This window comes from Bos mutus, chromosome 10, assembly GCF_027580195.1.
Source record: "Bos mutus isolate GX-2022 chromosome 10, NWIPB_WYAK_1.1, whole genome shotgun sequence".
Taxonomy (NCBI): domain Eukaryota; kingdom Metazoa; phylum Chordata; class Mammalia; order Artiodactyla; family Bovidae; genus Bos; species Bos mutus.
In genome coordinates, this window is record NC_091626.1 from 33,473,989 (window position 1) to 33,488,416 (window position 14,428).

Genomic DNA, 14,428 nt, shown 5'->3' on the forward strand with positions numbered 1-14,428 from the left:
AGTATGGAGAAGGAGGGAAAACACATGTGTATGTGTGTATTAAGTCACTTCAGTTGTGTCCAACTCTTTGCAACCCCATGGACCATTGCTGGCCAGGTTCCTTTGTCCATGGGATCCTCCAGGCAGGAGTACTGGAGTGGCTTGCCATGCTGTCCTCCAGGGGATCTTCTTGACCCAGGGATCAAACCCATGTTTCTTATGTCTCCTGCATTGGCAGGCAGGTTCTTTACCACTAGCTCCACATAATGTTTTTCAGATTAATTTTTATTGTTGCAATCTACCAGTAATTTCATCATGAGAAACGCTGGGCTGGATGAAGCACAGGCTGGAATCAAGATTGCAGGGAGAAATATGAATAACCTCAGATATGCAGATGACACCACCCTTATGGCAGAAAGTGAAGAGGAACTAAAGAGCCTCTTGATGAAGTGAAAGAGGAGAGTGAAAAAGTTGGCTTAAAGCTCAACATTCAGAAAACTAAGATCATGGCATCTGGTCCCATCACTTCATGGCAAATAGATGGGGAAACAGTGGGAACAGTGGCTGACTTTATTTTTCTGGGCTCCAAAATCACTGCAGATGGTAATTGCAGCCATGAAATTAAAGACACTTAACTCCTTGGAAGGAAAGTTATGACCAACCTAGACAGCATATTAAAAAGCAGAGACATTACTTTGTCAACAAAGGTCTGTCTAGACAAGGCTATGGTTCTTCTAGTGGTCATGTATGGATGTGAGAGTTGGACTATAAAGGAAGCTGAGTGCTGAAGAATTGATGCTTTTGAACTGTGGTGTTGGAGAAGACTCTTGAGAGTCGCTTGGACTGCAAGGAGAGCCAACCAGTCCATCCTAAAGGAGATCAGTCCTGGGTGTTCATTGGAAGGACTGATGGTTGAAGCTGAAACTCCAATATTTTGGCCACCTGATGCGAAGAGCTGACTCATTTGAAAACACCCTGATGCTGGGAAAGATTGAGGGCAGGCAGAGAAGGGGATGACAGAGGGTGAGATGGTAGGATGGCATCACTGACTCAATGGACATGAGTTTGGGTGGATTCCATGAGTTGTTGATGGACAGGGAGGCCTGGCGTGCTGCAGTCTTTGGGGTTACAAAGAGTCGGACATGACTGAGTGACTAAAGTGAAGCATGATCAGTAATTCATTCCACTGTACAGCTGGGTAGTGTCTTGTAGGAATATACCACCATTTTTAATCCATTCTTTTTGATGGACATTTGCATTGTTTTCGATTTTTGGCTATTATGAATAAATCTGATGTGAACAAATTTCAAGTCTTTTTATTAACATATATTTTCATTTCACTTGAGTAAATCCTTCATAGTTGAATATTTTACTTTACTTGAAACTGTTTTCCAAAGTGATCATACGATTTTATATTCTCATTAGCATTTTATAAAGAATTTCAGTTTTTCCACATTTTTGTCAACATTTTGTATCATTAGCCTTTATAACCACTCTAGTGGTTGAGCAGAGATATATCATTGTGTTTTTAGTTTGTATTCCCCTAATGCATGATGATGGTGAACATCTTATTCTTGTGTTATTGTCCATTGTATGTCTTCTCCTGTGAAATGTCTGTTCAAGTCATTTGCTCATTTTGTTAACTGGGTCATTTGCCCTCTGGTAGGATTTTTAGGACCTGTTTTGGATACAATTTTTGTCTTGGTATCAGCATGTGAATATTTTCTCTCAATATGTGGATTTCCTTTTCATTTACTTGACAGTATCCTTGAATGAGCAGTTGATTTTAATTTTGATAATGTCTAATTTATTTATTCTGATAGCTCAATAGTAAAGAATCTGCCTGCAATGTAGGAGATGTGGGTTTAACCCTTGGGTTGGGGAGATACTCTGGAGAAGAAAATGGTAACCCATTCCAGTATTCTTGCTTGGGAAATCCCATGCAGAGAAGAGGCTGGTGGGCTTCAGTCTATGGGATCACAAAAGAGTTGGGCATGACTTAGCCACTAAAAACAATAATTTATTTATTAGCACTTTATTTTATGGTGATTAAGAGTCTTGAGCTTCCTAGGTTGCGCAAGTGGTAAAGAATATGCTTGCCAATGCAGAAGACTCAAGAGACACAGGTTTGATCCCTGGATTGGGAAGATCCCCTGGTATTGTTGCTCCAGTATTTTTACCTGGAAAATTCGATGGACAGAGGGACATGGGGTTGCAAAGAGTTGGATGTGATGGAGTGTGCACATTCACATACACACAGACACACATGCACCCCCTGAAAGAGTCTTAGAAATTTCTGTCTCCTCAAGTTGCAAAGATCTCCTATGTTTTCTTTTTAGTTTTCACTCTTGTATTTGGGTCTATGACCTGTTTTAAATTACTTTTCTGTGTGTGGCATGAGGTAGGGGTCATGTTTCAATTTTGCTTTTGTGGATAGCCAGTTGTTTTAGCATAGTTCATTGAAGTTGTTTTTATTAATGAAATTGCCTTAGCATCTGCTAAAAATCAGTTGACCGTATACATGTGTATCTCTGAACTCTTTAATCTGTTTCATCAATCTATTTGTCCTCACTCCAATTTCATACTATATTAATTACCATAGCTGTATAGTTCTACAACTTGGTTCTTCTTTTTCAGAATTTATTTTGGGTTTTTTTTTATAATTTTCATTTTCAAATTTTATAATTATTTTGTCAGTTACTTCAGAAAAGCCTGTTGGTAATTTAATTGGAACTGTTTACATCTGTAGACTAATTTGAAGAGAATTGAAGTCTTAAAATATCTAGTCTTTCAGTTCTTTCACATGGCAGTCCATTTGTTGAAGCCATTTGAGAGCAGCCTTTTTTAGTTTTAACTCTAGAGGTCTTGCATGCATCTTGTTAAATTTATTTCTTAGTACTTTATATTTTTTGATATCATTCTAAGTAAAATTGCTTTTCATTTTACAATTTAAGGTTAGTTAATGGAAATAAAATATACTTTTATATTGACTTTATATCTGGTAACCTTGCTAAATTCACTTAATAATTTTAGATATTATTTTGAATATGCCTTAGGATTTTCTATGTAAACAGTCATATCATCTGCAAATAGATAAAATTTGCATTTATCTTTTTCACATTTATATCTCTGGTATTTTTTATTTTTCTTTTCTTTTTATTTCATTATTTGGAAATCCAATAAAATATTGAGTATATATCATTGACTTTTTCCTAATTTTGGGGGAAAAATGTTCAATATTTTAGCTTTAAAAATGATGTTAGCTATGGATTTTTTAGTAGGTCTCCTCTATCAGTTTGAAGAAGTTTTCTTTTATTCTTAGTTTGTTCAGATCTTTTAATCATGAATAAGTATGAATTTTGTCAAATGCTTTTTTTCTGCATTTATTGAAATATAATCATATGGCTTTTTTCTTTTATTTGGTTGATGGATTACCTTGGTTGATTTTATAATGATACATCAAATTATGTTCATGAGATAAACCCCACTTGGTTATGATCTATTTTCTTTTTATGTACTGCTAGATTCTACTTGCCATTATTTTCTTCTGGATTTTTACAAATACATTCATAACATCTATTGGTCAGTAATTCTTTCTTTAATAGTTCATTTTTCTTTGAATGTTTTTTATTTCACTCATTAACATTCCAATGTTTATTTTCTCCTATTTAATTTTGGTTTAATAGCTATTATTTTTCTAGTTTTTTTCCATGAAAAAGTTTAGATCATTGATTTTAAACTTTTCATTAAAAATAAAGTTTTAAAAGGAGAAATTTCTCCCTAAGCACTGCTTTAAATATATACCACAAACTTATTATCATCCAATTAAAAATATCTTCTATATTTCTTTTAATTCTACTTTGACCCAGTGGTTTAGAAATGAATTGGATAACATCCAAATGCTTTAGATTTTTCTAGATAATTAAAAGATGACTTTTGATTAAATTAATTTGAGGTCAGAAAATATGTCAGTTCAGTTGCTCAGTCGTATCTGACTCTTTGAGACCCCATGGAATGTAGAATGCCAGATTTCCCTATCATCAAACTTCCAGAGCTTGTTCAAACTCATGTCCAATGAGTCAGTGATGCCATACAACCATCTTATCCTCTGTTGTTTCCTTTTCTCCTGCTTTCAGTCTTTCCCAGAATCAGGGTCTTTTCTAATGAATCAGTTCTTCACATCAGGTGGCCAATGTATTGGAGCTTCAGCTTCAGCATCAGTCCTTCCAATGAATACTCAGGACTGATTTCCTTTAGGATTGACTGGTTTGATCTCCTTGTAGCATGTGGTTGAAAATAATGTCTTTGAATAATTTTATTTTAAAAAGAGCTTTAAAAATTTAAAGTTAGACTTCTGTAAATCAAGGAAATCAGTCCTGAATATTCATTGGAAGGACTGATGCTGAAGCTAAAACTACAATACTTTGGCCACCTGATGCGAAGGACTGACTCCTTGGAAAAGACCCTGATGCTGAGAAAGATTGAAGGCAGGAGGAGAAGGAGACAACAGAGGATGAGATGGCTGGATGGCATCACCAACTCAATGGACATGAGTTTGAGTAAACTCCAGGAGCTGGGGATGGACAGGGAGTCCTGGCATGCTGCAGTCCATGGGGTCGCAAAGAGTTGGACACGACTGAGCAACTGAACTGAACTGAACTGAACTGAAATCAAGGAAAGGAAAGGAAAGGTTAGTCATTCAGTCATGTCTGATTCTTTGCAACCCCATGGACTGTGGCCCTCCAGGCTCCTCTGTTCATGGGATTCTCCAGGCAAGAATACTGGAGTGGATAGCCATTCCCTTCTCCCGGGGATCTTCCCGACCCAGGGATCGAACCCTGGTCTCCCACATTGCAGTCAGATTCCTTACCATCTGAGCCACCAGGGAAGCCCTTCTGTAAATAAAACTGATGTACAAAGAATTTGTCCCATCATGTTAAAATTACATTACTACACTTTTTAGAGGAGTTATCCAAAGTTGCCTCTGCTTCTAAGTTTAATATTCTCAATTTGTGAAGAAGTGACTGTAACCTTAGTCTTAATAAACTGTTTTTAGCTGTGATTGTTATAGTCATTAACATTTAATATTAACCATACTTTATTTTCATAGCATAGTATTTACTTGAATGCAAGAGTATTGTAAACTAACTTCTTTTCAATGGAGTTTTTAGTTCATATGCAAATCTCGTACTTGTTGCAGATCTCACTTGCTGGTCATGCTATGCTAATAATAATTTCAAGGATATGTTTTATTATTTGTGCTTTAAAAACCACAGTTACATTTTTTTTTTTTATGAATTTGTGTTTTTAATTACTTGTACATGGTTAAATGATGCTAAAAAACTTCTCTTTTCTTTTTTCTTCTTTAGAATCGAGTTTCTTACTGGGAAATGCCCAGATTGTGGATTGGCCTGTAGTTTATAGTAATGACGGTTTTTGCAAACTCTCTGGGTATCATCGAGCTGACGTCATGCAGAAGAGTAGCACTTGCAGGTAGGTAAAAGAACAGCTCAGAAATGTTTTCTAAAGTTTAACTAAATGTTGAAGGTGATTAAAAGACTTAAATTTAGACTCACTGTGATATCATGATTTGTGATAAGAAATACATATTTGGTCTTCCACCCAGTTCCTGGCACAGAGCTCCTCAATTCTTGGCTTTTCTTGTGATATGTTAATGAGGTAACTTTTGGAAAGCCCTTAGCTAACCTAAGGATGGGGTTGACTGCTAGAGAAATCAACCATGTGATTAGAAGCACAACTTTTCCCCAGTCTCCTGGAGAGGGGCTGGGGGTTGAATTAGTACCAGTGGCAATGATTTAATCAGTTATGACTGTGTAAATGAAACTTCCATAAAAACTCAGAGGACAGGTTCAGAGACCTTCCAGTTGGGGCAACGTGTAGAAGAGCTGAGAGTAGCATATCTGGTAAGGGCATGGAATTCCCCTACCTTGCCTCTGCATCTATTCCATGTGTCTGTTTCTGAGTTATATCCTTTTATGATAAACCATAAGTCTGGTAAGTAAAATGTTTCTTTGAGCTCTGTGAGTTGCTCTAGCAAATTATTCAAACCAAAGGAAGAGGTCTTGGGAACCTCTGATTTATAACTGGTGCTGAAGTCTAAGGTTGGTATTATGGGAACCAATCTGGATTAGGTGGATCAAAAGCACAGCCAGCACCTAGGCTTGTGCTGATGCCTGAAGTCAGCAGGAGGGCAGTCATGTGGGACAGAACCCTCAATGTTCAACCTGCAGAATCTGATGCTGCCTCTGGATAGATAGTTGGAATTGGAATTCCAATTCCCCTCTCCCCCAGATTGGAATTGAGAACCTATTGACTCACATAAAACCTACAGGGCAAAAATTATATTAGAATGTTAAGGAGATTAAATTGTCAGTAGAAATATATAGTTTAAGAGGCACTGGTGAGAGCTTTTGCTAAGAGAAGTATTTTTGCATAGCTGTGAATTTATCAATTCATTCAATAAATATTTTTTAATCACCATCTGTGGGCCATGAACTATTCTATGTGCCAAGTGATCAGTGTTGTTGTTGTTCAGTTGCTCAGTCATGTCTGACTCTTTGCTACCCCATGGACTACAGCATGCCAGGCTTCCCTGTCCTTCACCATCTCCTGGAGCTTGCCCAAACTCATGTCCATCGAGTCGGTGATGTCATTCAACCATCTCTTCCTCTGTCGTCCCCTTCTCCTCCTGCCTTCAATCTTTCCCAGCATCAGGGTCTTTTCTAATGAGTCAGTTCTTTGCATTAGATGGCCAAAGTATTGGAGCTTCAGCATTAGTCCTTCCAATGAATATTCAGGGTTGATTTCTTTTAGGATTGACTGGTTTGATTTCCTTGCAGTCCAAGGCACTCCAAAGAGTCCAACACCACAGGACTGGAGAAACAGACTTAGGGAGGGCACAAACAAAACCTTGTGCTCACCAGGACCTACAAGAGACTGAACCAGACGTGCCTGTGAGTGTCCAGGAGTTTCTGGCAGAGGTGTGGGTCAACAGTGGCATGCTGCAGGCCAGGGGCACTGAATACAACAGTCCTGGGAGCTGTGGCTTGATGGCATAGATCCTTTTGAAGGAGGTCGCCTTACCACCGTTGTGATTGTTCAGTCATGTCTTACTCTTTGTGACTCCATGGACTATATAGTCCATGGAATTCTCCAGGCCAAAATACTGGAGTGGGTAGCCTTTCTCTTCTGCAGGGGATCTTCCCAACCCAGAGATTGAACCCAGGTCTTCTGCATTGCAGGCAGATTCTTTACCAGCTAAGCCACAAGGGAAGCCCATTACTGCCATTAACCCTAGCCTTAGGCCAAACTACAGGGAGGGAACACAGCCCTGCCTATCAGCAGAAAATTGGATTAAAGATTCACCGAGCATGGCCCTGCCCACCAGAGCAAGAGCCAGGTTTACTCACAGCTGGAACCTCCCAATCAGGAAACTTCCACAAGCCTCTTATCCTCATTCATCAGAGAGCAGACAGAACAAAACCACCATCACAGAAAACTAACCAAAACTGATCATGTGGATCACAGCCTTGTCTAACTCAATGAAACTATGAACCATGCCACAGGGCCATGCAAAATGGACGGGTCATGGTGGACAGTTCTGACAAAATGTGGTCCACTGGAGAAGGGAATGGCAAACCACTTCAGCATTCTTGCCTTGAGAACCCCATGAACTGTATGAAAAGGCAAAAATTTAAAGTGATCATTGGAGCAGCCTATATCAGAGACCCACTGATATCATCAGTGATGATATCACTGATATCATCAGTGGATATCATCCAGAACTTTTTGAGTTGCTAAAACTGTCTTCAACATACAGTCAGCAACTATCAACCAAGTAGGACATGGTTTTAAACATTTAAAAAGATCAAAAGTTCTTTCATCTTGAATAAATCACACATACTTTTGTCATGTTGGTATGTTGTACCACTGCTATTTTGTTTGACTTATATAAAACAGAATCTGGCATTTATATTATTTATAACAATGCTTTTAAAATATTCCATATCTGTGAGCTTAAAGAGAGTATTACCAAAAAAGATCATAAAAAAGAAAAGGAAGCTGTATGTAAGGAACCAATTTAGAACTAAAAGCTTTTCACAATATTTCAGTAAGACCAGATGGGATGTTTTTTCCTTGAGTTAATTTTTCTTTAACGCTCCCACTTAACTAAGTACCAAAAATCATGTTATTTTAGAACCGCAAGGTATATGAATTATTTTCTATTCCATATTCTTTATTTTTCAGAAGAAAAAAACTTGAGGTAGAGTTAGGTTAAGGGATTTGCCCAGGAAAACAGTGGTTGATTTTTTTCTACCTATTTTTTCTTTCTTTTTTTCCTACCCATTTATGCTGCAAAACATTATATGCATGTACAAATATATATATTCGACATCTTCATGAAGGGTAGGGATTTCATATGGAGTCTAAACCTGACTATTTATGGAAATCACTTAGAGAGGTTTAGCAAAACAGATTCTCAGACCTCACCTTAAGCCTATTGAATCAGGATCACCCCAGGTGGGTAGGTGGGAGCAGGAATCAGTACTTTTAACCAGCAGCTCAGATGGTTCTGATGCTTAGTGAGCTTTAAGAAATTCTCTGTTCAAACATCCTCTTCTTCCACTTATCCTCTTCCAGTTATCCTCATTTTCTCTCTATTAAAGTCATTCTCACATTCAGCCTTCACTTCCAGGTGTGAAATTGGTAAGTGGGAGCAATGGAAAACGGTGGCCCCTCTTTGAGAGACTCTCTTTGTCAGCACTGTTGTCTCTTGTGCCTTTTATCTGTGGGGTGGATATATTAGCTCTTGGCCTAGCTCTCTCATTGAGGTGTGTGTTCTAAGTTCTGGGAGGCTAAGGTTTGTATGGACCATTTCTGCTCCCTTATGTCTCAGCAGGGTTTAGAGTAAATGTTATTATATAGTTTTGAAATCACTGAATTCTAGTTAAATATGGACACAAATAATTTCATAGTGAGGGTAACCTTGTAAACAAATCAAAGAGTTTTACTGATTTTAATAATGACAAATTTTAGAAACTACACATCAGTGGGTATTTGTCTTTCCCAATCCTTCTCTCATTAGACCAGGGGAATAGAGTAAAAAATTAAATATATTCTGTAGTTTGTTCCAATATTATCATTGTGATTACTCCAGACAAAGTCTCTATTTTATTTGTTTTATTTTATTTCTTTTCTCCTTCATTCCATCCTCCTTCATCTTCCATAGTTATTCATTTTAGTGTATTTATTTTATGTCTTTCTAACAATTCCATTTGTAAAATAAATATGTGTATTCTTGTAATGATGTTGCTTTATGTGCATTTGTTTTTAAGGCCTGCCTAATTTATACTGTGCAGTAAAATATGCAATTTCTTGCTCTTTTCATTCACCATTATGTTCTTGAGATTTTTTTGTTGCTACATCATAATCTGTTTCATCATGTCTGACCATTTTATAGTGTTCTCATAGCCTTCATTTTCGTTATCCACTTTACTAGTCTTGAGTGCCAACTTCTGCCACTTTGCTACTCCAACAACTTGGAGGTAAACATCCTTATAGCCATCTTCTTGTGGCCCCATGTGAGAAGTTGTCTGTCACTATGCCCAGAAATAAGATTGCTGTACAGAATATATGGAGAATATATGCATAAATTGTAAATTAACTGCTGTCAGATTGCTGTCCAGAATGGCCCTCTGTTTTCACTCTCATCTGCCATGAGGGAAGGTTATAGAGTTCCCTGGTGGCTCAGACGGTACAGCATCTGCCTACAGTGCGGGAGACCCGGGTTCAATCCCTGGGTCGGGAAGATCTCCTGGAGAAGGAAGTGGCAATCCACTCCAGTATTCTTGCCTGGAAAATCCCATGGACGGAGGAACCTGGTAGGCTACAGTCCATGGGGTCGCAAAGAGTCAGACATGACTGAACGACTTCACTTTCACATCCTTGTACTTTATAATAGCAGCTAAATTTCTATTAAAAAATCTGATGTGTGCCATGTACTGTCTCATTTTTATTTCAGCTAAAGTTTCAAAAACTATTTTTTATTAAATTTCTGAATTCCTAGGAATTTCAAATGTTCATTTTATTATTTAATAATTGCATTTCCAAGCTTTTGGACTATTGCTGTATACTGAAGGACATAAAACACATTGTGTGTTAGAAAGAGATTGTATGTAGGTTTTGGGGGAATGGCATTTAAAAACGTCTGATCTTATCTCAGGACCCTTATAAAGTCCTGACATTAGAGACATACTGTCATAGTTCAGGTAAAAAGCACTTTAGCATTCTACTTTTGATTAATCTGAGCCTTTTAAAGGCCTGTTCTGCTTTTTAAAAAATTATTTTTATTTATTTTTACTTTTTAAGATAGAAGGGTGGGAAGACCAATCATATTGGTAGGGAGGATAGGAGTAGACAGATGCATTCGAATACAATTCCCACCCCCCCAAGCTATCAGATTAGACAATAAAGCAGAGATGTTAAATGACACTTTGTTTTCACAAGTAGTTTTATTAACACAGGGTTACCTCAGTCAACAAGAGAATATTCCACATGATGGATATCAGTCAGTCCCTTTCCATTTGGCTGAGGGCTCTGCTTCACACTGAGGCAAGTACTGGAGGGCAGAGTGCCTCAGTGATCAGGTCACACTCCAAACATTAGAGGTGTCTGATGCCAGTCCTAGCTTCCCTTAATTACATGTCATGGATTTAGCTTTTATGACTCGATCTAAATCCTTTTAAGCTCATATAAATTAATGGGCTGTGAAACCTTTTATGATCCATTGTAGAAAGTATGTAATGCTTTGATTTATTATGAAATTACTTCTTTCAGATTTTGAAAGCTGTTCCTATTTATTTCTAAATCCTTCTCCTTACTCTCACTTAGGCTTCTTTTTGATCCTTTGACTATAGATTTCAGCCCATCCTGTGATTAACTTTCATGATGATTTTACTTTTGTGGCTGAGTCTGAGGTGGAGACCACATATTTTTAAGTCAATCTGTGTGGTTTCTGTGATGAAGCATTTGCTAGGCTGTGAACGACAGCCTGTACATAATATTATCCTTTACTTGTGGGGACTGAATGTATATGGGCTTAGTCCAAGAACATTGTTAACCCTTAGCAGATATTTTAAAGTTAGTTTCTACAGTACAGTGAAGTGAATCAGTTCCTGCATTGCAGTGGATTCTTTACCAGGGCTACCAGGGAAGCCCTTATGTATACATATATCCCTTCTTTTGTGGATTTCCTTCTCATTTAGGTCAGCACAGAGCAATGAGTAGAGTTCCCTGAGCTCTACAGTAAGTTCACATTGTTGGCCATTAGCAGGTTAAGATAGATGGGCAGTATTTATGATTAGCTTATATATTTTCTCAGTGTGCACTTTCCTTTCTCCCATGGAAGTCTGTCAACATGGTAGCCATCCTTCCTGTCTGGGATCATAATGAGGCTCGTTTGTGAGATTATGATGGCAGAACAAGGGATCCAAAAATAAGTAAATCTTGCTATAAAACAGAGCCACTGGTCCCCAGAAGTTTCCAGGGTAGGATGTACTTGAAAGATACACTGCCAAATGCTCAGGCAAGCTGGATATGGCCCAAGCTAGCCTTCAGGAAATCTCCCTTACTCCCAAGATCAGAACTTCCCACAAGTTAGTTGTGTGGCAAGATAAGTGGCCAGAGTATCCAGCAGCAGGCTGTGGGTGAATTTATACCTCAATGTCATGGGCTCGCAAAGAAAGAAGACACACAAAATGATGTGTGTATCTCTTTCAGACACAGTGACTCTGCCCAGTAGCAGGAATGAACCAGCTCTTGTCCTCAAATTGTAAAGGATCAAGGGAGTAGGGTTGGGGCTGGAAGGGCCTTCTTCTAACCCCACCCATGAGAAGCATTCCAGTAATAATTCAGTGATTGTATAGTACATTATAATTTATAACTTCATGTACATTATCCTTTAATTCTCACTGTCTGAGTTATATTAACATTATCATCCCTGGTGGCTCAGAAGGTAAAGAATCTGCTTGCAGGCAAGGAGACCCCAGTTTGATTCCTGGATAGGGAAGATCCCCTGGAGAAGGGAATGGCTACCCACTCCAGGGTTCTTGCCTGGCAAATTCCATGGAAAGGGGAATCTGGTAGGCCACAGTCCATGGGGTCACAAAGAGTTGGACATGTCTGAGCAATTAACATTTTCACTTTTCAAGGATGAAAGAACTAAGAGTCAGAGAAGTTAAACAACTTGGCCATGGATTATACAGTTTATAAATGGTCCTCTAAGTGCAGTGGTCCTCTGTTATATCATGGCTGCTCCATATTATAGCAGGGATAGATGGCTTCTGTGCACCTAATTTTATTTTCTGTCCAATAGGACAACAGTGCAGTTGTGGAAGTCATTTATCATTACTGAAGGGGAGTTTTGTGATCCAGTACAGTAATTTGAAGTTCTATAGTTTTTTAGTATTCCCTTTATATATTCCTGGAGGATAGTCAATAAGATACATAAAAGCTGTATAAAATTATTTTATAGATATGTGGTTTCTAAAGTCTGATAATTATCATTTCTAAATCTTGTTTCCATTCAAATACCATTAACCATTCAAAGACTGCATTGAGCTTCAGTCATCTGGAGTCAGGTTGCAGGAAACCTCAGTAAAGAAACTTAGCATTTACATATAAGGAAAGCTGAGCAAGTAAGCAAATGTGCCACACCTATAGTACCCATAGTATATGGAGAAGCTCTGGTTTAGTCATTTTGGTTTAGACAGTGCTGGGTGGAAATACTTTCAAAATTTGAATTACTTTCCAGAACACTTGCCTTGAAAGAATGGATAATACATTTCAGACATTCTTTTGGGCCCTTTTGAAATACCTTGTACTATTTAACTGCTGTATTTTACTACTAAAATATGTGTTCTGTCACTGGAAATACATAGTTTAATAAGCTTAAAAATATGACTGAAACAATATAGGATATAAAATATTATTTTTGAAAAATTATTCAGAGTATAATAATCTGGCATTTTTTTCTTAAAATGCCCCTATTTTTCTTAGAACAGGCTATTTTAGCATTGGGAGAGCTAAAGGAATGGGTTATAGAATTTTCAGAGTTTGAGAAACTGCTTGTTTTCACCTTCTCTTTAGAATTTTAGCTGAATCAAACTTGTGTTGTATTCCTTCTTAAACTGTTACATCAGTTTCCAAGATAGTTTCTTTGATTCTTTTATTTAGTTGTAATTTATCTTTAATCCTATTAGAGTTAATTTTTCACCAATTTTGTTCTTGTTCCTTGTTATATTTTAGATGATTTCTTTTTCATGTTTTTTTTTGTTGGCCAGTTGTGAATATTGTGTTTTGGTTTACTGAACCATCAGTTCAGTACAGTTCAGTCTCTCAGTTGTGTCTGACTCTTTGCAACCTCATGAATCGCAGCACGCCAGGCCTCCCTGTCCATCACCAACTCCCAGAGTTCACTCAGACTCACGTCCAGTGAGTCAGTGATGCCATCCAGCCATCTCATCCTCTGTCGTCCCCTTCTCCTCCTGCCCCCAATCCCTCCCAGCATCAGAGTCTTTTCCAATGAGTCAACTCATCGCATGAGGTGGCCAAAGTACTGGAGTTTCAGCTTTAGCATCATTCCTTCCAAAGAACACTCAGGGCTGGTCTCCTTTAGAATGGACTGGTTGAATTTCCTTGCAGTCCAAGGGACTCTAAAGAGTCTTCTCCAACACCGCAGTTCAAAAGCATCAATTCTTAGGCATTCAGCTTTCTTCAAAGTCTAACTCTCACATCCATACACGACCACTGGGAAAACCATAGCCTTGACTAGATGGACCTTTGTTGGCAAAGTAATGTCTCTGCTTTCCAATATGCTATCTAGGTTGGTCATAACTTTCCTTCCAAGGAATAAGTGTCTTTTAATTTCATGGCTGCAATCACCATCTGTAGTGATTTTGGAGCCCCCAAAAATAAAGTCTGACACTGTTTCCACTGTTTCCCCATCTAGTTCCCATGAAGTGATGGGACCAGATGCCATGATCTTCATTTTCTGAATGTTGAGCTTTAAGCCAAGTTTTTCACTCTCCTCTTTCACTTTCATCAAGAGGCTTTTCAGTTCCTCTTCACTTTCTGCCATAAGGGTAGTATCATCTGCATATCTGAGGTTATTGAAATTTCTCTCCGCAATCTTGATTCCAGCTTGTGCTTCTTCCAGCCCAGCATTTCTCATGATGTACTCTGCATATAAGTTAAATAAGCAGGGTGACAATATACAGCCTTGACGTACTCCTTTTCCTATTTATTGAACCATAGACTCTGACATTTAGTAATAGGAGTAAATGCTTTTTCTTTTCTTAAAGACCACACACATTTAGTAGTTTAATTACTCATATCATACTTTTTGTTTTTGTGTGTTTTAATATTTTCT

At 38.0% G+C, this 14,428-nt stretch overlaps 1 protein-coding gene across 1 annotated transcript in view; it reads left to right on the forward strand.

Annotated features, from left to right (window-relative positions):
• Nucleotides 1-14,428, forward strand: part of KCNH5 (potassium voltage-gated channel subfamily H member 5) — a 384,559-nt gene that overhangs the window by 26,524 nt on the left and 343,607 nt on the right. Inside the window, exon 2 of the mRNA XM_070378509.1 lies at nucleotides 5,349-5,472. Coding sequence (XP_070234610.1) covers nucleotides 5,349-5,472 — 124 coding nt within the window. The remainder of the gene's footprint in view (nucleotides 1-5,348; nucleotides 5,473-14,428) is intronic.